The sequence below is a fragment of the Varanus komodoensis genome, unplaced genomic scaffold (assembly GCF_004798865.1).
Source record: "Varanus komodoensis strain SLA01 unplaced genomic scaffold, ASM479886v1 scaffold1, whole genome shotgun sequence".
Lineage (NCBI taxonomy): Eukaryota > Metazoa > Chordata > Lepidosauria > Squamata > Varanidae > Varanus > Varanus komodoensis.
Window position 1 is genome coordinate 26,081,489 of NW_025335268.1, and position 27,177 is coordinate 26,108,665.

The window sequence follows — 27,177 nt, forward strand, 5'->3', positions numbered from 1 at the left end:
ACAGAAAGGTGGAAATAATGTGGAATGGTCTAGTTTGGAATGGAAGCAAAAATGACAAAACTGAAGCTGTTGTACTTTGGACTCCTCATGAGGGGGCAAAACTCACTGTAGAAGGGAGTAATGCTAGAGTAAGTCGAAGGCAGAAGGAAAAAAGGAAGACCAACTATGAGATGGATTAATTCCATGAAGGAAGCAAAATCCTTGAGTTTACAAGAGCTGAGCAGGGCTGACATGGACAGGACCTTTTGAAGAACATTCAGTCATACTGTTGCCCTGAGTTGGAGATGATTTGACAACTTGTAACAGCAAAACTAGTTTTTCTTCAACATAATGTTCAGGAAATTATTTGAAAGAGAAATGCTTTTTATGATTGTTGGTAGACATTTATCAAACCAGATAATTTATAATTCTCTTTTAGTTGTGTACAATATTTTATCCCAAATGGTTAGAGTTTGGTTTATTTTATCTATCAGTTATTTCTGATTAATTGGCTTCAATGATGCTGTGTTTGGGGAGAGGCAAACTAATTCACAGACAATCATTTGTGTAATTTGTCTTGGATGACAAGTTATTAAGGAGAAAACAACTGTAGACTAATACAATGTCGGATGTTGAGCTATTGCAATAGTTAGGGTAATGTGGCATTTGTCTGTATTAAGCTATGGGAACTCTGGAGCTTGTGTAACTGGAGTGAAAAGGAAGGAATCTGTGGGATATAGGATGTCCATACTGATCTCCCAATCCTTGGAATAGTTAGCATGTTACTTGCCTGCACATTTGTGCATATGAGCCAAAAAGGGAGATGGGGGACATCAGGAATCTGTTAATGCCTATCAGGATCTCCCTGCAGAAGAAGAATGACGAAACCTGCATCCAGTGAACCATGGAACTTACTTTGTTTACCCAAATGTGGCTTGTATTAGCTAGCTTTCTGGATTGTGGTCTGAATATTTTCACTTACTTTTACAGTCTTACATTTTAAAGTAACTTTTGTGTAAGCCTTTTCATCTAGATTTCTTAAAATGGCAACCTTTAATAACTCACCACTTTATTTTAGATCGTAGATCTGCAGCGCTGTGATTTATATCTAGAAGTGTTGTCAGAATTTATGAACTTCTGCTCAACCAATGTTCAGAAAAGGGGACCATCTAACTGCAGCTTCATCTCCTCTCTAATAAATGCCTCTCTCTGTAATCTGCAAAGGAGGGGTAGTGAAGAGGTAATTTTGAAAGTCCCAAAATAGAAACTTGAATCATAATGCTTATGTATAACACAAATATTTATGCCAAAACCAGTTCTTCATGCTATTTTGAAGTATTAATAAACATTGAGCTTCATGAAGTCTGGGTTGAATGGTAATGTGACACTGCTCTCTTTATAGTAGAAAATCAGGCAAGAAATGGCCTGTTAGATGCAAATATATTTACTAAATTAATGTTTTCCAGTTCATTCTGGAAATAGCATACAATCAAAACTGGGTCCATATTCCCATTTTTGTGGCATAGCAAGTAGTAGCTGTATGGATCCATACCAGCATAAAATATCTGTGTGCAGCTAAGAGAATGTAATGCATGCATGTGCACTGGCTATGAAGTTTGATATTGGAGTCTGGGCAGGAGATGTGAAAATGCGAAGTACATTGATGGATTGAAACAATCTGTGAGATTAGGGTGAGGACACTCAATGCTGGACAGTTCAGTGATACCCAGATAATTTACATCTTTTTTTTAGGAATGCGTTCCATGCATAGTTTTAACCTGACTCTAATGCCAGAAATATTGGAATGGATCGATACTTCGTCATACTTGGAGTGGACCATTGAATGCATGTTAACTGTGCTTAAGTGTCACTGATTTCAGGGGTCTATGTCTAAGATCTAGCCCTGTACACATAACAGAACTTTGTCTGCACTCAGACTAGTGGGAAGATTTTTGATAGCTTTTGATATTTAAATAACATATTAGAGAACATTATAATAGGCTTTAAAAATTGAAATTACTGTTATATCTTCATTTTCAGGAGGTAAAAGTTGGGGATCAGATTCAGAAGGTAGTGAGCATGGCTTCACTCTGTGCGGTTTGTGAAATTATTGATGAGAAGCCAGAACTTCAGCTTGAATCTCTGCCAGCTGTTGACACCTTAAAAACAGCTTTTTCCTGTGCAAAACTTAACCATGTATTAAAGAAGCCTTGCAGTATGGAAACAAATAGGTATATTTGTCAATCCCATAGATTCAGATCTTTAGTTGTACTGAAATAATATAATATTACTACTCGCTTGCTCAAAACATGCAGAATATCTTTCAGGATTTTTTTAATCCTTTGACTTTCCAGTTCCTGGTATGCTCCTGTTATCTAATTTCTTAGAAGGTAATGACTTTAGGGTTTAATTAACCCTGTGCTCATAAGCACACTTACTTGCAAGTGTTTCCAATATATGTCTATAGAATTATATTGCCAGTGAAGTATATGCCTGTTTCTATTTGATTTTAATTTAATTTATAATTAACTTATGATATACAATTAGATGTTGATTTAGGCTATTTTTTGAAAATACAGTCACCTTATCTGCTTAAAGAAATCATCATTTTTAAGATGAACTAAAAGTGGGGTTTTTTTTTTAACTTTCATAGTTCCCTTGAGGAGCAAGCATCTCATCAAGGATGGGGGAAAATTGTAGCACGTTACATACGCGATCAGTGGGTTTGTCTCCATTTTACTCTCAACAATTATCAAAACGTTTCTAAGGGCAAAAGTCTGGAACAATTTTTTTCTATTCAAAAGTGCACAAGAACTTTACAATCTGCCCTGGAAGCAATAATGATTCTTCCTTCTGACCATGTTTTACCTGTGTTTCGTTGCATGCAAATACTCATTTCCAAGGTAAGTAGTTTAAAGCTTAAAGCGATACAAAGCTTTATGAGGTTTGTTTCTTGCCCCTCGGATGCTGAATGCTATTTTTCTTGCTTTTTCTTCAGCTCCTAGAATCTGCTGAATCTCTGTGCATAGAGACTTTTGATTTAGCATGGAAAATTATATTTTCTCTTAGCAACACACAGCTGATCTTTTGGCCTAATTTAAAAGCTTTTGTTCAGTTTGTGTTTGATCCTGAAGTCCTTGCTGCTGCAGCAAAGAGCAAGAGCCAAGCTTACACAAAAATAAAAGAGGTAAAATGTTTTAAACCACTGGTTCTTTCCCTAGGTCTTTATTCTTGGTGGATACATTCATATGAGCTTATTATCCAAGTATTTTGCCCACTCATACAGCACTGTTGCTTCTCCCTGAGATGTGATTAAATCAAGTGCTCTTAATTTACCAGGAACTAGGAATATTAAAGCATAGTTGTTCAGAACCTGGAAAACCATTTGTCTGTTTGGACGAAATGAGAAACTGTAGTTAATTAGAACAATCTTTTTGTAGCATCTTCACAAATCTATTTGACTATAAAACAAAACATTCTTCTATGTTGCATAAAAGCTTATGCCAGAATATATTTGTCAAGATTATGGTTTTTGCTACACTTAATTCCCTTAGTTTGTTGTCTGACTGAGACAAGCAACAGCAGCAAAGTAATTTTATAAAAAGAAATTCTTTCTGTAGGCGTGCACCAGCAATATAGAGTGAACCCATCCAGTGTGGATGAACTCCTGACATATACATTTATCTTTTGTAATGACCCAGGAGTCACATTACTCAATAAAATCAGGACATAATCTGTTAGTGAAGGGAAAGCATAATCAGAATATTGATGAAACTGTAATGCATCAGAATGTAATTCAAACCGTGAAATGCAAAATTCAAGCTTTTATAGTAATCCAGTATTGGAAAAGGACCGAGTTACCCGCTCTGAAACAGGTGTTGCATATTTTAAACACATATTAAAGGGTGTGTGAGTGACATCCTGGGTTGTACAAGCAGTCTTCTATTCATGCAAGAAGCTTTCACCTTTTCCCCCTCCACCCAGCACTTTCCTGAAGTCTATATTAGACTGGGACATCCAATGCTGAGCAGATTTGGGAGGCGGAGGAGCACAGAAAGGGAAGTTGGAGGGGGAGGCTTACACTGCCTAGAGAATTTTTTTTATGAGGGATTTAATAAATTAAAAAACAAACCAAGGGAATCAGCTCCATCAGTTCAGGTACAAATCTGTGTTATCATTGTGGAAGTCCGTGATTTTCATCCCCTCTCTTAGATCATATTTCAGATGATCGAAATGTCCTCTACAAGGACTGGAGTCTTTAATGTGCTGTTGAGTTATTGCTGTCAGTCTTGGATACATCCTACTTCTGATGACTCAAGTGAGGTTGAAAAAGCCTTTTCAAATGCAAGCAATTACAGTGAACTCCTCATAGAAGGATGTTTGTTTGGAACTGTTTTCAGGCGTGATCAAAGGTAAAAAGAAAAGAAACTCAAGTCACTTTTGTGTTACATATAGACAGTACTTGCTGTGGAATTGCCTGGCCTAATAGCTTAGGATCTAGTAAATAAATAATACTGGAACATTTAAAAATACTTCATTTTCTGTTTTCTTTTTCTTCACTACTTAAATGCATATTAATATCAAGACTCATTCAGGAAGTATGTGCATTTGTACAAAATCTCGGAGATGAATGTGCAGCAAATGTTGTTACAGAAAGGTCAGTATTTAGTTATTTTGTTTGTAATAGTTAATAGTAATTTTAATCTGTTTTCTTTCATAGCATTCTGTTTTCATAGCATTCTCCCCAGGACTTTTTTTTGTAAATGTTCAGCTTTTATTATGTTAATAAATATTCTTTTATTGACTGTATGGCTATATTAATGTATGTGAAAATACATAATTTGGTATTGACCCATTCATTGAACTGAGTTGATATTCCTGCTATAGCCAAAAAACCCTCTGCATGAAACAACCTCAGATGCACAGTTGTTTTTGCAACACTCTTGTTTATACAATGTTAGAGTTATGAATGTTTCCTCAAAAGTATGTGCCATGAAGTTCAATGAGACTTGTGCCCATGTGAGGGTATAGAGCAGTGATGGCAAACCTTTTAGAGACTGAGTGCCCAAACTGAAACTCAGAATCCACTTATTTATCGCAAAATGCCAACACTGCAATAAAACCTAAATTTGCTGACCACCAGCAAAAGGGGGCAACATTCCACTGACCACCAGCTTTTGGCTGGCCCTGAAAAAGGCATCTGAGTGTATTTCCTAAATTCTGCTAAAATCACAACGGGTGGTGAAGACTCGAACTGACGACCTTTCAATCAACCAGCCCAGCAGCACAGCAGTTTAAACCACTGCGCCACCTGCATCCCGGTGAAATCACAGTCCAGAGCTTCCATGCGAAAGCTCAGCGAATTGTGGCTAATGAGTGATGTCATTGCCTGGCGCCCTTAATCCTTCTGAATATGCGCATGGCTGCTGGGGCAATCCCGTGCCGACAGAGAGGGCGCTGTGTGCCCCTTTGGGCACCCATGCCATAGGTTCGCCATCACTGGTATAGAGGATTACAGGTCCAAATTTTAATGTTATACCATTACAGAAAACATTCTAATATCTAATTCTCATATCTGATTACTCTGTATTACAGTACAAACAGAGATGACCATTATGTGAGAGTTTGTGCCATCAAATTTCTCTGCTTGCTAGATGAATTGAATACACTGCACAAGAAGTTTATAGAAGACTTTGTCATGAAACTGCTTGATAAAGTGAGAATTATTTATGGTATTTCATGGATACTGGATATCTAGGCTTTGATAATTGGACTGCACTGGTTGTTATGGTTTAGGAAGCCTCTATTCTTTATTGCCTGTGGCCTTTTGGTGTTCAAAAATGGACCCTTTTGCTAGACTGTTTTTCCCACAGAAGATCTTGCTGGTTAGTACTGTGCATGTTTTGTTATAATAACAATTTATAAAGCTAGAAATTTGCATAGCAATTACCCTATATTCATTTTTCTTTTGTCCAAGCCCCCACCCAGGTGACTGACTTTTTCACTTCTACCCTCAAAGATTGTGACATACTGTGAGGCGGTTTGTTCACAATGACAACCCAATGGTTTAAATGAGCAGGAGTGCTGTCTCCAGTTCTCCTGCTTCTTCCACTTGAGTACACAACCCACAGTAAGTTTGTTCATGGGGTTGTAGTTGTCTGAACCCGGGCCACTGATGGTTTAGAGAGCATAGGTTAACCATGGGTTGTTTAGCCTCTGAACAAGCCCACAGTCTGATGTAACACATCATATTGTGCAACTATAAAGCAGCCAATTGTAGTTGTGTGCTAAAGTAGAAGTCATATGTGCATGGCTCTGAGAACATCAGTTTTTCAGCTGGTAAGTTCTTGCAAACCAAGTTTTTCTTTATTGCTCTAGGAGTAAGCTCTATTAAACAGATTGGATCTTACCTCTGAGCAAAAATATGTTGGATTTCTCTGTAAATTCCTTAAATATGTTCAATAGTGCATTGATTTATAGGCTGATAAATGTTTTTTTAATTCCTTCCATTTTTCAAGGGGAGCAGAAATAGGTAGGTGCATGGGACTGATCTACCCCTGTCCTAACCTCCCTCTATTTTGGGACCTGTTACCAGTGGAAGTGGCAACCATATTCAGCAGGCATACTAGGAACCACTGGGGTAGCTGTGAGCCCTACACAGTGGCAGCGACATTTCATCCCCATGGTAACACCATCTAGCCAAGGGTCTGGGGCTTAGGATCACTCTGTAAGCATTTCATGCTGATTATGTATGCACATCAAAATTCTCAGTTTTTGGTTGTAAAAGTTTTTTAATGGCTTCAGAATTTCTGTAAAATTAAAATCTAGTTTAACATGACTGGCATCATTTCTGAAAGGAAAGCTTGCGTACTGTTTCAGCCCCATTTTAACAAAATAGAATGTCTGGGTGTTTTAATTGATGGTAATCTTCACTGTGGAGGAAAAAGCAGAGTATGATTTTTTTTTAACCAAAACTATCATAATATTCATCATCAGTGTTACATTCACTGCAGGCTGAATTCATGTCCAAAACAAAAAATCGCTATTATGTGAACTCTTTACAACACAGAATTAAAAATCGACTGTGGCAGACGTTGTTGGTGATGTTTCCAAAACTTCATGAGGTACTGTCTTGCACAGAATTTAGTACTTTTGAAAGGAAGTTTATAATTAAAAGAGCATTACTGGCTGTGGAAGCACATGCCACCGCAAGTATGAAAATGTTCTTTTTAGCAAGCATTCCTTCTAGTAGCAAGCTCAGGTGGCTGAGTGCCTGTAATTTGAAAAGCAAAATGGAGCTTTTTGGTGAATTCTGCAGACATTCTAGGTATGTATTAATAGATAATGGGCAGAAGCCAATAAAGCACTTATGAACCTGCTGATTTGCTTATATCCTGCCAGTTCCACTGAGCAGTTAACCCACACTGCTTGTCTGTCTAATCTGTTTAATCCCTCTGGGGTCAACAGGCAGAATATGGCAGCAATTCCTGGGTTGTTCAACCCAGAAAGTGTGGGAACTTATGGGACTGTGTGAGATGTGCACTTGCTGTTTCTGTTTTTAATTAACCCAGGAACTGGGTGCTCCTAGATATTTATCATAAGTGGGTTTGGTTCATGTGTTCTGTTTATTCCTGTAATTCCTCAGTTTGACAACCCAGGAATTTCTTCCAGAATGTGTGGATCTGGTTTTTGTGTACCAGATAAGGTTGAGAGCTAGCTTATATATGGTGAACATTGTGGCTGAGCAGATTCGGACCTGTCTTAGCTTTGTAGACACTTAATAAAAGCTATTCTACCATATTTGCTTCTCTTAATGTCAGTCATTTTTGTTTTAGCATAGGATACAAATGAGATTACCTAGAGAAGAAAGTTTACATTTAGGTCAGAAACCCTAAATTAGATCACATGGAAATGTCATGTTCTAATGTTGCACTTGGTTCAAATAATTATTAGAAAATAAATGTATTTATTTTTTGTGAATCTGAGGAAGAAAATTTGTGTATATTGAAGAAGCTTTGCAAAGTACAGTCAATCCGATGCCTCATATTTTGTTTAGGATATTTTAACAAGAACTATTGACAGAATTCTTCAGGCTGCACATAGCAACAATCAAGCATCTGTGAAGTATTTAATAGAATGGAATATCATCTTGATCCTACATAAATTTCCCCAATTTTTCCCAAAATTTTGGGATTGCTTTGACTATGTGAGTAAATAATAATGACATTTGAATGCATATATAGAGTGCTTTTACTTGCACAGTTTTCACCCAAGATAATTGCTTTTATTTTGTGTTCAAGTAATGCAACTATTTTCTTTTGCTTATACAGATTGCTCTAGATGACATGTGTCCTAACATTGCCACTGGCAATATCTATAATAATAGAGTTTTATAGAGTAATCATTTGGAACAGATGATTGACTTTTGCCTAGGTGTCAGTCTGATTGGAAAGTATAGCTAAAATGTAAGGAACTATATGGATTGAGAAATCTTGCTATTAATGTGGATTATTTTTCAGGGTGAAGACCATCTTAAAACTAGCATTTGCACATTTTTAGCAGTGCTGTCACATTTTGACATAATTCTGCAAGATACATGTGAAAAGGTAGGTACTCGGTTGAAGCTGAGAAATTGTGTAGGTATTTTTTTTAAAATCTACCATCCCCATCCTAATAGCAGTCTGAGATTGCTGCCATAGGCTGTATGTGAGGCTGCCTGTGAAGCCCCCTCAAATTTATCAAACATGGAAAGAGATGTTTCCCATCAAATCTAAGGCCTATATCTAGGTTGAGCAACATGTGGCCCTTTAGATGGTTTGTCTTGCAACTTCATCGTCCGTAGCCAGTATAGTCAATGGTGAAGAATGTCAATACTAAGCCAGAACATCTGGAGGGCCAATGGGAGCCTGCCCCTGACCTGCCTAGTTCAACATTCCACGAGTGTCACATGAATATGAGACGTCTACAAGCAGGATATGAGGACAATAGCCCTTCCCCTTGTTTCCCAGTATCTGTTATTCAAAGGCATGCTGTTCCTGATCCTGGAAATAGCCTGTAGCCATATGACTAGTGACTCAACTAGTGACTCAACTAGTGACTCAACTTTATAGACTCAACTTCTTTGAATTTTGAATGTGAAGGTTTATGGCTGTTCCATATAAGTAGTCTTGCTTTGTCGTTGTCCTCCTAAGTTTCATCAGTCAAAGGGAGCAAAGTACAGTTGGTAACAAACAAGAAAATTAGCGTGGGGAGACAGCATATAGGAATATAGGAAAATTTGTGCATACTTGGTAAGAACCAGACAATCCTTTCACCTTCAGCTGTTGAACTGAGAGTTCTCTGAGCCTCCAGCAAGACAAAAAAAGAGGAGATACTTGCTCCCTATCTCCCTTTTGCTGCTTTCTTATACAGTATTTTTTCTAAATTGTTTGAAATATTTGTGCAATTTTAAAGACAGCGAAGTATTGGATTGGAAATTGATCCAAATGTAAAGACTTACAAGTAAAAGGTGAATTTTGTGCAACTTAAGGGGAGCTGTGAAAAGGCAGGGAGCCAGTATAACCTATTCTTCCATTTGCTGGAGACTCAGGGAAGTGTTGAGTAGAAGCAGTGTAATGGCAAGTGTTGGTTCAGCACTTAAAAGTGAGAGAATTAACTTGTGCACGGAGAGATAGTGCATCCCTCCAGCCTTTTTTTGGCTCATCTACTTTTCCTGTTCTCCCCTCTCGCTTGGTATTACTTTCCTGAGGCAATTGTATCACTATTCAGAGTCATCTTGTCAGCTTCCTTGCATGTTACCTATTGCATTTCACTCCCTTTGACAGCTCAAACTTACAAGGACATTGACAAGATAGGACAGCACATACTGATGAACCATAAACTTGCACTTGGAAACAGTGCACAACAAGAACAAAAACAACAGAAATTAAAAAGACTTTCACACTATTTTCTGGGATTGATTTTTTTTCCTAAACATGGCAGACAAGTGACAGTCCTTCCAGAGTAATGTTTGATCATTGGTGGAGGGGCAGTAAGTGGTGGAAGAGACTGGAGATGGCACTGCTGAGATCACGGAGAACATCTAGAGTTAGCCAGCAAGCAGCTTTGTAGATAATTGAGGCAACCCACAATAAAATTGCTCTCCTGGGTTCAGACAGTACAAGACCCCTAGAACAAGCTGTGAATTGTCAGGGTGACTTCTTCCCCCAAATTAATCCTTTCCATGGAAACTGGTCAGGGTTTGGACAATATGGCATGTCAGGTTGTGATGTGCAAACCCAGTTTATACAATTGCTGAATCACTAACTTAGAGACTCAGAATTATGAACTAAAGAATACCTTTCTTTCTCTAGGCACCAGCATTGAAGAAAGCCCTAGTTGTTGTCCTAAAATGGTGTTTCCATCACAATTTCAGTGTCCGACTTTATGCTTTAATGGCTCTCAAGAAAATTTGGGGGATGTGTAAAGCATCATGCATGAATGATTTTGAAACTTTAGCTCCAGTTATCGAAAGTAGTCTTAATCAAGCAGAAAGCATGCATGGAACAGGGTGAGTGATTCATATTTATTTAAAACATGGTTCTTACTTTTGGACCATCATAAATCTAATGATTCTATTAACTTCGTAGACTACTTAACTTCTGTAGGACCACTTTATTATTTCTCTCGCTTTGGTGGATTATCTGAACAAATTGGAAGATTTCAAAATGAGTCAAATTAAGCCAATTTCCATTCCTAACTGAAAACACTAAAGTTGTTTGGAGATTTCAGAAGCGTAATGATTAATGGAATGGACCATACTTGGTCCATGGAATTACTGTTGCACTGTAATAGACTGACATATTCTACTTACTTGAAGAGGATTCCCCTTTGACTTTTCCATATTTTATTGTGCTATAACTAGGAATGGAAATTGGTTTAATTGACATTATTATTTCTCTCGCTTTGGTGGATTATCTGAACAAATTGGAAGATTTCAAAATGAGTCAAATTAAGCCAATTTCCATTCCTAACTGAAAACACTAAAGTTGTTTGGAGATTTCAGAAGCGTAATGATTAATGGAATGGACCATACTTGGTCCATGGAATTACTGTTGCACTGTAATAGACTGACATATTCTACTTACTTGAAGAGGATTCCCCTTTGACTTTTCCATATTTTATTGTGCTATAACTAGGAATGGAAATTGGTTTAATTGACATGGTTACCACTTGATGTACGCAAGATACTTAGTATTGCAAAGGTGCAAAATATTAAAGTGGCACAAAAGTTAAGCAAACAAAAACAAACTGGCACTTGCTGGATGCATAAGTATTCACCTCCCTCACTGTGACATGCCTAAATTAATTCTGGTACAACCCCAGTCTCCAGAGTACTGGAAGTACTTATGTGGAGTCCACCTGTGTGCAATTCCAGTGCCACATGATTTCAAATTGAATAGTAGACCTCTTTCTGGAAGGCTGCAGAGCTTATTGAAGAGCAAAATTTAACAAACAGCAAAATGAAGACAAAGGAACCATAAAAAACCCCTAAAAATAAAGTTCTGCAGAAATACCAGTCAGGGTAGGGTTGTAAGAAACATCCCCAAACTATAAACATCTGAAGCAGCATCACATCTATTATTAGCCTCAGCATATTGGCTGAAAGAATATTGCTCAGCCTCAGCTGTATCTAAAGAAGTCCATCTGCCAAAGCTCAGGGACTTGGTAAGTTGGATATCAGCTAAAGAAGCAACCAGGAGGCCAATGGTAACTCTGAAGGAGCTGGAGATATCTGCAGGTGATGTGAGAGAAGCCATCTGTGGCACTAGTATCATCTGGTTGTTCCACAAACTGTGGAGTGGTGAGATGAAACATTGTTGAAACAAATCCATATTAACCCCTGGGTAGAGTTTGTAAAAAGGCACATGGGACATGTAAGAAATGTTCCTCTGGTCTGATGAGACCAAAATTGAATGTTTAGGCCTTCCTTCAAAATGCTATGTGCAGTTCAAAGCCAACAGTGCTTATTGCTCTGAGATCACCTTCCCCATGAAGCATGGTAGTGGTTGCATCATGCTGTGGGAATGCTTTTCCTTGGCAGGGACTAGGAGATGAGTCAGGATTGAGATCATGATGGATGGAGTAAAATACAGGGCAATTATAGAGGAAACCCTGTTGAGTAGCTTGTGTACATCAAATGGCAGTGATGCCAGTTACAGGTTGCACCTACAAAACATGAAAAAGTCAAAGGGAGTTAAATAGTTGTGCAATGCTCTTTAGCTTTACCCCTTCTCCTTATTCTGGATTGGAGGGATATAAGGTTCTGGTGGGTTAGGAAGAGACCAATAGTGTGACACTTGGTTCCATTTTTAGAAACAGTGAGGTTAGATTGATTGGGAATATTGGGTTAAAACATGGCTGTATGTCTCAGGGAGGGTGGAGTAGTTAACTAAATATTGTAGGTAGTAAGTATTTAGGTAAAGGAGTTTCTCCTGAATAATAGAGCTTCTATTTTACTGTTTTGTTGTGTGTTTATTGTAAATTTAAAAAAATTACAATGCCATCCCAAGTGTATGTACTCTGATCTGGGGAAAGCCCCATGCATTTCACTGCATCTTAATTCTGAAGTAATTATACTTAGAAAATTGTTGACCTTTTCACACACACACCTCAGTTTTGTAACATGTAGAGACCTGGAGCTGTTAAAGTCTTGTGACACTTTGGTTGGCCTAATAAAGATATTACACTAATACAGATTTTGGATTAGTTTTGAATTGCAGTCGTGAACTGTAAGTGCTTTGGGGAAGGGTCTTAATCTGGTCAGTATATTGCACTGTGTCATATTTTAACTTGCCTTGAGCCCTTAAAAAAAGGAAGGCTATAAATATAAATATGTAGGTTACTCATGTCTTAGAGAAATATGATATTTTTCTAAGAACCATTTTTTATTTTATGTTAACAGTTGAAGTAGAAGAGTCTTGTTCAAACTCTGCAGCACAGAATGTTGTGTATGAAAGAATGCAGCCTCAGAATGTGAAATGTAAAGCACATTAATATTAGCACAATCCATTTTCCATCTCATTTCTTTAAGATGATAGATGCTTGATCATTATATTGGTCTATGGACATAGTGCTGGCAAACAAAAGTTAGATTTTAGTTAACATCCTTTTTCTTTTATGAATAAATATTAGAGACATTGATTCTTAACAAAAGAAGCCCAACTGGGAATTGGGGTCTTTTGAATACTAGCTCTATTGCAAGAAGTAATGAAGGTGTACTAAGAGTACCTCCAGCCTTCTCTGCTCTAAGTCCTAAATGCAAACCATGCACTACTTTTCAAGAAGTGTAAATGCTTAAAAAACTGTTTTTAAACTGTTGAATATATTAGTCATTCACAGACTATGGACAATGCAGAGTTATTTAGCAAATCTATAAAGTCCATTAAGAGGAAACAGTATGTAGTTTTCTTTCAGAGTTACAGCACAAAGAAGAGCTGGGATCTTTATGCATACTACTTGCAATCATGTTGTAGTCCAGGGGGTGGAGCTGTTTGTCTGTAGCTAATACTGAAAAATTCACAGATTCCTGAATATGCAGATGTGCTTCTCTATTACTGGAGAGAACCCCACCTTGTGTAAAAGAAATTTTTCTTCTGTGTATAGTGCTTGAGAACTGATATAAATCATAACGGAAAGAAGAGTTAGCTTCCCATTTGCTTTCTTTGTAAAGCTTTATTTAAAATTATTCTTGTCATGTATCTTAACGCTATGTTTAAAATCTGCAGGAATGCTAAAAAGAATTGGCAGCGGATCCAAAAACATTTCTTCTTTGAAAACTTCCATCCACTTAACGATTACTGTCTTGAAGTAAGTACAGAATTTATTGTAATAAGCTGTCCTAGATACATCTTTTACTAATATCGATGAGAAAAACAACCCTGCTGATAGAATATTAGGCTAGTTTAGGCTTCAGATCCCCACTCAGTTATAAGAGTCATCAGCTGATCATGGGCATGCACTGTCTCACAGGGCTATTCTGAGCAAAAAAAAAAATAAAATAAATGGAGCAGCCACAAGCTTTTTAGGGAAATGGATAACTGAGCTTGTTAGGACAAAATAATGAGATGTTAGATCATTCCAAAGAAACACTATAATGCCAAAATGTTGGCGTAATTATGTAGCAATTCTAAGAAAGAGAGCTAATGCTTTAAAATCTGTTTCAGAACTACCAATATGTCAAGGTATGTTATTTCCAGTCAGGCCTAATTAGGGGCATGTGCACTCTGTTAAAAATAACAATTGTTGGGCAAAAGCCTTCCTAACTTTCTAGGTACATACTTTGTTGGTATAATGTGCAAGGCAATCTTAGAGATTTCTACTCTTATGCAAACTCCTATTGAGTTTAATGGGACTTGCTCCCCAGTTAAGCAAGTAAAAGAATGCAGCAGTCTGCTTTTGTTGGAGGAGTTATATGGATTCCTTAAATCTTGCTTCACAAATCTTTGAAAACCTACTGAGACTCACTTCTGAAATTGCATCAGGCATTACATGCTTTTGAGGCTTCCTCTGCATCCATAAGAGCAAGAAACTGGCTTTAAACAAGAAACTCCATATCCACAATACTAAATTCTGTGCTTGTGTGGAATCTTAAGTTTTCACAGAACCCTGAATATAATATAGAAGAATACACTCATCTGGTTCACTTGACATGACAATCCACTATGAATAACCAGCTGTGGTGGTTTTTATTGTCCAGAACTGGTGCAGCTTCTGCAGTTTGGCTTATTTTTCACGAACAAGCCACCATGAGATCTCTTGACTTTGTATAGAGGTTGTTCGATCCATGATGAATTGTTGTCATCTGAACCCAGCAGCGTATCATAGGTTGTTGATGAACAGCTACAGAGCATCAAAAGCAGCAAAAACTTGTGCTTCTCCCTTTTGCAGTCTCACTAGTGACGGCCCTTCCAGAAGTGCTGAAGCGCTACTTTCGAAGGACCAACATATTCTTTGCATCTTTAAAACTGATTTTTCAGAGCCTCCAAAAACAATTGGATTTCTTTTATCTTTTTGTTGGTCCTTCACAGGTACATGTATGCTCTTACAGCTTTCTGATTCAAGTCGAGATGGTGTGTGTGGTTGCTAGGGACCAAGTGCATAGTTGTCAATGGAAAAGTACCAGTAAAAGGCAAAAAAGTGGAGAAAGAAAGAACAGCAAAAGCAGGTGGAGGCAGGATTACTTTTAATGTAATTGTCTTGCTTTCAAATGTTGGGCTGATAGTTTGCAGTGCTTTCATCCTTTTCAACACTTCTCCAAATTTGCAACTACTCCAGAAAGGGGCAATCTTAACTCCTCCTCCTTTTAAGTTTCTTTTTCAGAGCACTTAACTGCTTTTGTTCCTGTGATTCCATGATGATTCCGAGAAATGCAGTTTTTTTTAATGGGAAATAGATGCAAATATAGTGGCTGGGAAAGATACATAAATATAATCCCTGGGAAGTAAACAAAGGGGAAATTTGCACCAATTTAAGTGTTGGAAAGTAAATAGAGGGGAAATCAGTGCAATAACTGTCCCCTTTTAGTGTACCTGCTTACCTGCTTTTTTCTAATGTATGGTAATTTCCAGTTGATGGGCAGCCAAATGACAGCTGGGAATTGTGTGCTAATTAGCCTACGTGAATTCTTCTTGACAGCAGAAATAGACAAGGGAATTAACTAGGCAAGAATTCACATACTGGATAGCTATAGGTGTGTATGTGGGCATCTGCAAAGAATAGACAAAAGCATTTAAATTGTTAAATTGTGCAACTTTCATGGACTGAAAAAACCCCCTACACCCTCAATTGCATTTTTTTGATACTGTGAAGACAAAACAGGTTTTTCCATGAAGGATGCTGAGATTAGGGGTGTATGAGGAATATGATAGGAATCTGCCAGATTTTAATGATTCAGGCCCCCCCCCCCCCCCCATTAGCCCTGTGCTGGTATCAACTTGCTGTGATGCGAGTTGAGTCACCTCATGCATGGACTTCCATCTCTAAGATGAACCAGGAATGGTAGGGTTTTTTAGCTGCTAATGAAATACACACGATTAAGCACTTGAAAAGTATGCAGCTCTAACAAAATTGCAGAAAGGGCTGATTTGTGCAAATCACAGTTTGATCCTGAAATCTGTTCTAGAGGACCGAGGGAGCCCTCCAGAGAAGATTTAGGAGACACTTGAAGAGAGGACAGGGAAGTCCCATTGCACAAATGGACTTCTGTTCATGTAACACTGAATTCAAACAAGTCTCCACTTGCTTGGAACTTTATTTATAAAGTTTATAAATTTATAAATGTTCATTAAGCTATTAAAGAAGGTTAAATTATGTCTACCTTATATTAAAGTCAATCAGACTTAAACTCATGGAAATTGCAGTGAGAGAGGTTTAAATGTTTGCTTATTTCCGTTAGAAAAAATGAGATACAAATACTCCACACAGGCATTTTTAATGGAATTGACTTTATAAAATATTTTTCAGACAATATTTTATGCCCTCCCACGTCTTTCAGAAATTGCTGAAGAGGAATGGATCCCTCTCTCTAAGTTTACAGCATTCACAGACATTCCACGCAGCTCAACATTTCCATGCTACTATTCTCAAACGACTCTTCTTGATTTAAAACCAAGCGACTGGTCTCAGCAGGATATGGGTAAAAGCAGTTTATGTTTTGATTCTCTGAGGAGTCACTTCCAGGATTTAATTCATGCTGGCTAAAAAGCTGTGTGTATTATTCCGTTATTCTAAAATATATTCAACTATATCTGAAATGGGGGAAAAAACCCAAGGTTTAGATTTGAATTTCTACAGGATGAGAAAAGAGAGAAGACCTTAGAGTACCAAACATTAAACTATATTACCATGTGGCTGGCCTAGTTTGGATTACAGACTGGATTTTTAATTTTGATGAAAGATTAGTGAAATTGGAAATAGCAAATCTCAAAGAAGGAATGCACAATTATGGACTAAATAATGTATCAAATAAGCATTGACCCCAAATAATACTGATGTATCTATAGACGGTTTAGTTAAAATTTGGTATTCTTTGAGAAGAATTAGGCCTTCTCCTTTAATGTCTCCAGTAGAAGCATATTGTGGAAAACACTCAAGGGAAAATAATGATTTTATAACATATGGAGACATGGTTGACCAACAAGGACAAATTAAGTCTTGGCAAGAACTAAAAGATGAAGGAAAAAACAGAGAATGGTCTTTCTACCACCAACTGGCCTCAAGATTAAAAAAGGAAACTCAAACAGGAAAAGGCATAATAAGAAATCTGATGGATAATATCAAAGAGATCATTTCCTAGGACAAATTTAGAAACCACTGTTTAAATATGAAACTGAGACTCAACAAGTTAAAACATATATGAAGAGCTGGATACAGAATCTTGAGGAAATACTGTCCCATCAATGGAAAGCTTTATGGACGAAGGATATAAAATTGACTGAAAGTCAAGCATTAAGAGAAAATTGGTATAAGATGTTCTTTCAGTGGTATATTACTGCGAAAGATATACTGAAAATAGACAAGAGCTGTAACAGAAAATGTTGGAAATGTAAAGAGATAGATGGGACTTTTTACCATATGTGGTGGACATGTGAGAGAATTAAAAGATTCTGGAAGCACATACATATGGAAATATAGAAAATACTTAAGACTGATTTTCCTATGAATGCCAAGAATATGCTATTGAGTATTATACCAGAAACTATTCCAAAGATTATGATAGACTTATTTCAATATATGATAACAGCACCAAGAGTGATAATTGCTTCAAAGGGGAAAGCTGAAGATTGTCCAACTGTTGAAGATGGGAAAAACAAGCAAGCTGAGTATGCAACAATGGCAAAATTAATTAATTATATTAATAGAAGATCTTTTAAAGAATTTGATTTAATTAATTGTTAAAGAAATTTAATTGTTGCAGTATCACTGATGTTTTACAACCAAAGCAATGTTATCATTTATAATTAATTTTATAGACTAGACCAATTTTGATTGAGAATTAAATGGTTTGGATGAAACGTGTTTAAATGTTGAGTATTACATGCTATATCTGTGGATTGACCTTTGGCACCTTTTTCTCTTACATGTTTCTTTTTTCTTTTTATTGTACGTTGTGAAAATAAATTTTTAAAAAGTTAACTATGTTGTATTTAGGAATACAAATTTTTAAATAGAATGAAGAGTGTATTTGTCTGAAAATATTTAAGTCCTAAAATGCCTGGATTTGCAGGCACGGTGCATTGCATTCAAATAATTGAGCAATCTTTCTCAGGTTTGAATTCAGCTGAGCCAGGTAACCAAAGACAATGGACAGACGTTCAAAAAAAAATTATCCCTTGGAAAGACAGTGCTCTTGATTTGGATCTTGAGCTTGAATTTCAAGATCGGACTAAACTTGGTAAATCAAGCAGTAAATTGATTGTAGTGGCTTCACTCATTGATAAACCCACCAATTTGGGAGGTAAGATGTTTCCCACTTGAAACTGTTTGTATTTTTTTTTAAATGTGGCTTGTATTAAAAAGTAACAAATATATTTTTGTATCCAATCTAGAAAATATTGTAAGGATTTCAAAGGGGAAATAGGTGCTTGCATTTTAATGATCAAGCTCTGCGGGCCAGGGAAGTGTCTTTCATTTTCCTTCCTTTTCTCCAGCTGTGCTAATAGCATATCCTAGTGCACTTGACTGTAGTATAGCTACTTGGTGTTATTAGTTGTTTGCAGGACTGTGTTATAGGATGTTCATATTTATTTAAAGGTCTCAAAGATAATAGTGTTGTTCTAGTGCCTGTGTATAGCCTAGATGTGTGTATTCATGGGCCATTATGACTCTCCTTCCATTGCCTCTCCTTACACTGTTCAGTTGTTGGAGTAGACTGCGTGATGTAAGTGCTCTGTTTCTTTGTAGGCTTGTGCCGAACATGCGAAATATTTGGGGTTTCAGCTTTAATTGTTGGCAGTCTTCATTGTATAAAGGACAAGCAATTTCAGTACCTCAGTGTTTCTGCTGAACAGTGGCTTTCCCTTGTTGAGGTGAGTAAAAAGTGTTTTAAAGAGGCAGCAATTAAATGTAACATACTTGCTATGCAGAACTCAAGGGTCTGCCTTCTGTTTTCATAAATTGGTGTTGGCTGGTATTAAACTTAACCTTAGTGTAAAGCTAGTGCAGTTGCTGCCTGCACAGGTCGATGGCCTAAATAGCCAGGGATCCAGATCAGCCCAGGATAGGTAGTTTTATGTCTCTTTGATATGTCTCAGTGGCTTTGGTGAGGCTGGGGAAGAAGAGGGAAGGCTAGTGCTTCCATACCCTGCTTGTGAGCTTTCTGGAAGCATCAGCCTGGCCACTCTTGGTGATTTGTTGCTAAACAAGATGGGTATGTAGCCTGATTTGGTAGTTTTCTTTTGTCCAAATTGAATAGAATCTGATTGAATTTGTAAAATTGCATGATTACTTAACATTAACCTTTTAGAGTGCAATCCTATCCATGTTTACACAGAAAGAAGATCCTTTCTGAGCTGACATGTTTCCTTTGATATGCTTGTTTTGTAAGGTATTAATGAAGACTGTATCTTTTTAAAATGTATACAAACCTCCCTTTCTTAAAAAAAATGTGCAGGTGAAGCCATTTCAGCTGATTGACTATTTAGAACAGAAGAAAATTGAAGGTTACACTATAATAGGTGTGGAACAAACAGCTAAAAGCTGTGATCTCACAGAATATCAATTTCCAGAGAAATCTCTGCTGCTGCTGGGGTAAGTGAAAAGCCTTCTTCCTCTGTTTTCCATGCACTTTTTCATTGTGAAGGCTGATAACCACACAATTGGGGGAAAATGAAAATAAAAACTTGTTTTTCTGGTTTATTGTTGAGCAAAAATGGGTAACCGTTCTGTGTCGAGGACTCCAGGAGTGGGTGGAGCCACAACCAAAAGTGGGTGTGGCCACACTTTTCTCTTTCTGTCAGCTGCACCCCCATGTTGCTGGGGAAAAGCCAGATTGCTTTGGCCAGATGTCTGACCTGACACAGAAGCAGTATAATGTGGAAAACATTTATACCTCCAATCCCATAGACCAGGGGTCTCAAACTCGTGGCCCGCGGGCCAATTGCTGGGACGGGTGGGGCACAGGGGAGGGGCCCTGCGGCCTTCAAAGCGCCGGCAGCGCCCGGGCCGGCCTCCAGGAGCGATGCGGGATGAGTGGCCCACCACCACCGCGGTGGTGGAATACTTGATGCAGCCCAACCTCACCCAGACTCTACTTCCAGAGGCCCCCAGGTAAGTTGAGTTTGAGACCCCTGCCATAGACCAATCAATACTGTCCAAAACCTTAGCAAAAGGGCTTGCGATATGCCAGTCAGAAAAGCATGTTGGAGAAAAAGAGGTTTTGTGCTCCATGCTAATGCTTGGACCAGAGCATAGCAAACATATTCTTGGCTAGAGATTAATGTACTCATGCAGCAGTTCCCTGCCAGTTCACTCTCAAAGCTGCTTTTTAAATGAACAGCTGCTTACATCTCTCTCTGACAGCACTGGAGCAAGTAAGCAAGCACTGGGCTGCATGTTTTCTGGGTCAAAACCCATGCAGCTGCTTTACACAGCACCCATGCACTGATCTTTCTAGTGTGGTACCATCACTGCCTCTTCAAGGTCTCAGGCAGGGTTCTGTTGTCCAGTTCATTTTATTTGGAAATGTCTGTTCTACTTGGGACCTTCGGCATACAAAGCACATGCTCTGCTACAGAACCATGACCTCCCTCTGCTAAGTGTGATGCATTTTTTCATCTCTTTCTGATCAGAAATGAGCATGAAGGAATTCCTGCGAATCTGATTCAGCAGTTGGACACTTGTGTAGAAATTCCTCAGCAGGGAGTAATTCGATCCCTTAATGTCCATGTAAGTGGAGCTCTACTCATTTGGGAATATACAAGGCAACAGATCATCAAGGAAAACAAGGAAAGATAAAGACATCATTCTTGCTGAAGTGCTTCTTCTGATAGCACTGTAAAATCCAAGGAGTAATTTAAATGCCACAATTTATATTCTGCATGCCTTCATTTTTATAAAGAAAGTAAAATGCCTTAAACTATGACTTTATTAAACAATGTTATTTCAGTACTAGTTTTTCAGTGCTATTTAATTCTTCTATTGCTGAAAAAACAATCTCGTAATACTCTTCAGAGGATTGTATCAGTAGTGTTCAACCACCATCGACTGGTGCTGGTTCATGGGAGATTTCCTGCTCGCCCGTGGGGGGTCTGCATCCCACTCACAGTGGACTGGTGCGGGGCTGGCAATGCTGCACCACGTCTTGGTTGGCATCACGTTCACTGAGAATGTGCTGGTGCCACCGAGAGGGCTGAGGAGCAGCAAGGTGGCTAGTTGGGGGCCAGCTGGGAGCCACGCTGCACTCATTTCGGGATTTTGTTGAGTTGATAAGCCCCTGATACTACGCATGTGGTGGAAGTACTGCATAAACATCAGTCTTTGGCTTTATCTGTCAGGAAGGAACATCAAGGCATATGTTGAAAGCCCTATTAATACAGTGGGGGGCAAAAATGTAATGAATTCACAGGATAGCATTTGAGCTGACAAGCATACTTGTTCATAATTTATTGGTAGCAGCCTTTCAGTGATGAGGGAGACCGGATGGGTGTTCCCTCTCAACATGATCATGTATTTAAAGAATACAGCAGCTGGAGCCTTCACATCAGTGCCAGATAAAGTTCTTAAGAGTTATTTATAGGCCCATCAATGTCCTTTACTGATACCTACAACATTGGTATCACACTGCTGGTTGTCTTTTGTAATCTTCTTTTGTAAGCTTCTTTTTGTGAAAGCTGATGAATAGCTATGACGTCCCAGTTGTTTCTGAAGGTTGAAATTCTCCTGCTTCCAGCTGTGCTTTGTACTTTAAATAATCTCTTCTTCTATCAAAATATTTAACCTGTTTTGAACAAGATTACTTTATTAGGAAACAAGACTTACACAGTAAAATTCTAGTGTAATGAAACGAGAAGAACCCTTGATCAATTCCCCTTCTCCATCAGTGCTGTGCAAGTATGTGGGGTTTATATTAAATAATACTGACAGAAGCAGAGAAGTACATTTAGTTGCCTTGTATTTTATCTAGTGCAATTTTATGAGTTTAAACATTAATATAGCAGAAATCAGTGTCACTTACCCACTGTTGTGGACAGCTATTTTCATAAGAACATCTAAACTTCTTACACATAGATTCATCTTCCTTATTTTCATCTAAACACTTCCAATATGCATCCCGGGCTCCCCAGCAAGCCTTCCTTTCCTTCATTGATGGGGCAGACATTTCTGTAACTAATAGTGAAAGATATTATAGCTATTATTCTTGCACTACCTGTGGAATTCCATAAGCTAAAAACCTTTAAACATTCTGGTTAATAGTGTAATCTAATTTAACACTGAACAAAATGGAACGGCATTGAAATTGTCTTTCACACTTAGAAAAAAAATATCGGCTAAGATTCAGAACATTCATTTCTTTTAAAAGGAAAGATGCCCAATTGCTTAAAGGTTGTGCAACATTTTATGCTTCAAATATCCACAAGTATTTGATGAAAACAGGACATAAAAGCAACTTGAGATATACCATCTCACTCTAGCTGGACTCAAAAGATTTTGCATCCAGTTGGCTATGAGGCTTGCAGTTCCACTGGGAAGAGTTCAGGGTGTGCTAGCCTTGTCCCCTGATCTAATGGGTGAGCAAATTGTAGCGCTCATCGTCCCTCACCATTGGCTATCCTGACCAGGATTGTTCAGAGGTACAGTCCCAAAAAACATGGGAAAGTAACAGTTGCCCACCCCTGCTTTAGCTCCTGATGCTTTTGCTTCAGGAGGCAGGACTACAGCCTGTTATTAAGCCTATCAATGTGGGGTGTTGGAAGGATGGGTAGACTTCTCTCCTTCAGAAACTTCAGTAGTCACATCTCTGTATGAACTCTGCAGGACAGGAGTGCAGAAACTCTAAGCCACAGCTGTAACCTGGTCTCTTGGAAATTCCTCCGGGGTACTTAGCCCCAGAGGGCATTCCAGCTGCTATGTCTGATCTGAGGTAGTTGGCAAGTATGCTTGGAGATAGAATTTGCTTGCATGGTAGAAAGCAGACAAGGTCCAAGCCGCTGTGCTAGTAACATCAGCGACAGCACTGGGGATGAGGTGGCAGGCCTCACTCAAGTGGAGTGCAGGGAGGTGTTCCATACCTCTTTCCAGCACAAAGGAAAAGCAGGGGCAGGTCCATGTCCCTGACATAAGAAGCAGCATTCTAGTTCAGGCCAAAGCTGCTTGTAGTCCAGCATTCTGTTCACAGTGTTTGCTCAGGTGTGTAAGGAAAATGCACAAACAGGTCATAGTATAACAGCGCCCCCCACGTTCTTAGCAACTGCTGTACATAAGCATAGTGCCTCTGAAAGTAACATACAACCAACCATCAGACTAGTCATCACTGGTAATCAGCTCCATGAATTTATTCAATTTCCTTTCAAAACCATACAAATTGGTGGCCATCACTGTATCTTATAGAAGTGAATTCCATAGCTTAAGTATGCATTGTGTGAAGTTCTTCCTTTTACCAGTCCTGAATCTCCCACCAGTCATCTTTACTGAGTCTAGTACTGCGGGCACACTAATGTCTCCCCATCGACTTTTTCTGCATGCCCCTTCACATCAGTCCTCACTTGCCCTTTTTCTAAGCTAAACAATCATAAAGGCTGTAACCTTTCCTTCCAGGAGAGCTGCTCTAGCTCTTTGATAATTTCAGTTGCCCTTTTCAGCAACTGTATCATTTCAGGTAGGGCTTCAGAAGTATATACAGTATTCTGTGTGTTTGTACCACAGCTCTGTGGAAGCATATTTGAGTCTTCAGAGATGAGACCATGCTCCCTGACATCTGGCTTCCCACCACAAATCTGTAGGGAGTGCTAGCAGCAGGAAGTTCTGACCAGGTCTCACTGCTGTCTTGGTCAAGGCACTTGACCTTGTAGGATGTTTATATAAAGCTTTTGTAGAAGGGGTGGTAGGTCTGCATCCTTTCAATTTTGTTACCACCAATCACAATGCTATTGGATAAGTATGAGTAGTATACAAAGCGGCCAATGATTGACAGTGATTTGGGTCATTGGTCATCAGGAGGTGTGGGCTGCGGAATCATCAATACGCTGATGATACCCAGCTTTACCTCTCATTCTCCACTAATCCAGGTGAGGCAGTGGCTGTGCTGAACCGGTGCTTGGCCGAGGTAAGGGAATGGATGAGGGCCAATAAACTGAAACTCAACCCAGACAAGACGGAGGTCCTGTTGGTTGGCGGATCGGGTTTCGGAGAGGGTGGATTTGACCTGGTCCTGAATGGTGCAACACTCCCTCTTAGGGATAAGGTCCGCAGCTTAGGAGTACTCCTCGACCCGGAGCTTTCTTTGGAAGCTCAGGTGACAGCGGTAGCGAGGAACGCCTTCCTTCAGCTTCGGCTGATTAATCAGCTGCGCCCCTACCTGGAGTACGACTGCCTGGCGACGGTGACACACGCGCTGGTGACTTCCCGCCTAGACTTCTGTAACGCGCTTTACGTGGGGCTTCCCCTGAAGACAGTCCGAACACTTCAATTGGTGCAAAATAGAGCTGCCAGGTTGCTGACGGGGACGGGGCGTTATGCTCACATGACTCCAGTCCTCCATCAGCTTCACTGGCTTCCCATTGAAGCCCGGGCCCAATTCAAGGTGTTGATTATGACCTATAAAGCCCTAAACGGCTTGGGTCCTGGCTACCTGAACGAGCGCTTACGTCCGTATATGCCCGACCGCCCTTTGAGATCTGCGGGAGAGTCCCTTCTCCGGGAACCCTCCATGAAAAAAATTAGGAGAGTAAGTACCCGGAGGAGGGCTTTCTCTGCGGTGGCGCCCAACCTATGGAATTCACTCCCCAAAGAGGTCCGCCTGGCTCCGTCGTTACTGGTTTTTCGGCGCCAGGTAAAGACCTTTTTATTTAAACATCATTTCAATTGTTAAAACATATGATCTGGCCAGGGCAACTTCTTCTTCCTTCTCTTTCTCCTCCTATATTTTTATTTTATACTGATAATTCTAATTTTATATTTGTAAACCAATGTATTTTTTGTATTTTTGTATTTAATGGTAATTTATTATGTACTATTGTATTTCAATGTATTTTATCATGTTGTAAGCCGCCCCGAGGTTTCGGCAAGGGGCGGCATAGAAATGTTATAATAATAATAATAAAAATAATAATAATAGTGAATACAGCTTTGAAACAGCCAGATTTTAAATGGAGTTACAATTCACTTTGGAGTACAAAAGTAAGCAATTTGGTGTTTCTCTTTTATATGTTTCTAAGAGAGAGCACTTGATCAACTTCCTCATCATACACATAGGAAAACAAGGTCCTTCAATCATTCTTTCAGGTATAGAGTAGGTGAACTGTTACATTTATACTAGCAGCTTATACTGTTTCAACATTGTTTTAGCACCATCAGTAGACTAAGCTGTTCTGAATATGGAATATACATCAAGATAATCTCAGACTGTCAACAGTTTTAAGGAGCTTGCAAGCATTTGTGAGTGGGGATTTGATATATTTTCCAGCTTTATTAATCTGACAGCTTGTTTTACATGTGGCCAATATGAAATACGGAACTTGTAGTAATTGTGAGCTGAAGAACAAGGATTATGACAGCATCTATTCTAATTCAGTTCCCACTTAGACTCTCTCTCAGAAGGACCAAAATGTGTCACCAATTTGGCCATGTTGCTGGAGAAGCTTAGACCACAAATGTGTGTGGATTCTCTGTACCTTGGTCTACTTCAGGTTTTCCAATTAAAGAATTCCTACAGTACTAACAAAAAGACTGTTGTCCCTATATTTATGTAATTTGAGGATGTTTGTTTATCAGGGAAATTCTTGTAAACTTCCTAACATAGCTTATATATCTTGGCTTCTGAGGCACATACAGTCTTCCAACTCTATAACCTCATAAAACATTTCAAAATTGTTTCACTGGAGATTAGGAAGGAAAAAACAAAAAGGAATTGCACCACTCTTAGTGACTAAAAAGACATTTTTCTATAAGGGCAAGAGGTAAACGTATACATTTGTGTTTCACATCTCTACACAGGGAAATGATGCATGGAGGATGTTAAAACTTCAGTGCTTCTACTGAATTCAGTAGGGCTTGTTTCTGAGTATATATACTAGATTGTGCTTCAGACAGAATACACTTCTTCATGGATGACAAAATTAAACTGCCACTGTAATTTCACTTTTCAAGTACAGCCATTAAATGAGTTTAAAATGTGGACGTGCATTTAAATATGGCATTTCAGGGCTTACACGTACTCGCCAACAGCAGAAACTAAGACTATCTTGTCCATGGGAATTACAAGTCCCACTCTACTTACTCTCAGGTAAGTGTGAATAGACTGCAGCCCCAAAAGGCACTTTAAGCAGCACGTGTGACATGGCAGCACTATGTTCCTCTGGACAACCCTTCTTAAAAGCCTCAGCTCAACAGACCATCAAAGAGGGACCGCAGAGCCCTTAACTTCGGCATGATGTGCGTCGCTGAAAGACGGAAAACGCTGGCTGCCCGCATCCCTTTTCTTCCTGCCTCGCAGTAGCTCATGCGACCTTTTGCATCGGGTTCCCTTCAGGAATCCTGATCGGGCCCCTTAGAAACAGGTGCCACTACTCTAGCGCTCCTCGCTGTTGCTTGCTTGCGAAGACGATACTCTTACAGCATCCGAATCAACCCTTGCCTCTCTCATACGATAGTCCAGGTGAGAACACTGCGGACGGCGGGAGGAGACGGCACCCAGGAGAAGCTGCTCTCCTTGCCTGGCGAGGCGGCCGCTGCGCCCCATAGTTCAGGCAGACGCGAGTGGGTGCTCCCCCGCCTCCCTGCTCAGTTCGGGCATCGCGGTGCAAAAAGGACAGCAACCTCGTACCCTTTTCCCTCTGACCGACCTCACGCCTTCACTTACCCGCCAAGCTTCCGGATGAGCAAAAACCCGGATGTATACGGAGAAGCAACCCGGAAGCGTGTGTGCATTGGTGGAAGCGCCTCCGCTCTGTAGCAAGTCTACGGAGAGGGGGAGTGCAATACGCATGCGCGTAGGGGCAGTTG

General features: G+C 39.2%; 2 protein-coding genes across 3 annotated transcripts in view; one reads left to right on the forward strand and one right to left on the reverse strand.

Annotated features, from left to right (window-relative positions):
* TARBP1 (TAR (HIV-1) RNA binding protein 1) overlaps positions 1 to 21,126 on the forward strand; it is a 35,665-nt gene extending 14,539 nt beyond the window's left edge. The window contains exons 14-29 of the mRNA XM_044451407.1: positions 1,058 to 1,219; positions 2,020 to 2,210; positions 2,633 to 2,882; positions 4,192 to 4,391; positions 4,565 to 4,636; positions 5,575 to 5,695; positions 6,993 to 7,103; positions 8,036 to 8,185; positions 8,499 to 8,585; positions 10,332 to 10,528; positions 13,746 to 13,827; positions 16,483 to 16,654; positions 18,287 to 18,475; positions 18,922 to 19,046; positions 19,631 to 19,767; positions 20,808 to 21,126. Coding sequence (XP_044307342.1) covers positions 1,058 to 1,219; positions 2,020 to 2,210; positions 2,633 to 2,882; positions 4,192 to 4,391; positions 4,565 to 4,636; positions 5,575 to 5,695; positions 6,993 to 7,103; positions 8,036 to 8,185; positions 8,499 to 8,585; positions 10,332 to 10,528; positions 13,746 to 13,827; positions 16,483 to 16,654; positions 18,287 to 18,475; positions 18,922 to 19,046; positions 19,631 to 19,767; positions 20,808 to 20,973 — 2,412 coding nt within the window. The 3' untranslated portion in view covers positions 20,974 to 21,126. The remainder of the gene's footprint in view (positions 1 to 1,057; positions 1,220 to 2,019; positions 2,211 to 2,632; positions 2,883 to 4,191; positions 4,392 to 4,564; positions 4,637 to 5,574; positions 5,696 to 6,992; positions 7,104 to 8,035; positions 8,186 to 8,498; positions 8,586 to 10,331; positions 10,529 to 13,745; positions 13,828 to 16,482; positions 16,655 to 18,286; positions 18,476 to 18,921; positions 19,047 to 19,630; positions 19,768 to 20,807) is intronic.
* A 464-nt stretch (positions 21,127 to 21,590) lies between these two features.
* On the reverse strand, positions 21,591 to 27,074 carry LOC123018299 (cytochrome c oxidase assembly factor 6 homolog). Of its 2 annotated transcripts, none has more exons than XM_044420227.1 (3): positions 27,035 to 27,074; positions 22,193 to 22,344; positions 21,591 to 21,955 (listed from the first exon to the last, which is right to left on the reverse strand). In XM_044420227.1, the coding sequence occupies exons 2-3, from the start codon at positions 22,334 to 22,336 to the stop codon at positions 21,860 to 21,862; spliced, it is 240 nt and encodes a 79-aa protein (XP_044276162.1). In that variant the 5' UTR covers positions 22,337 to 22,344; positions 27,035 to 27,074; the 3' UTR covers positions 21,591 to 21,859. The 2 variants fall into 2 exon arrangements, with proteins under 2 accessions (XP_044276162.1, XP_044276152.1); XM_044420217.1 differs by lacking the exon at positions 27,035 to 27,074 and adding an exon at positions 26,453 to 26,947.
* Between the last annotated feature and the right edge of the window lie 103 nt (positions 27,075 to 27,177).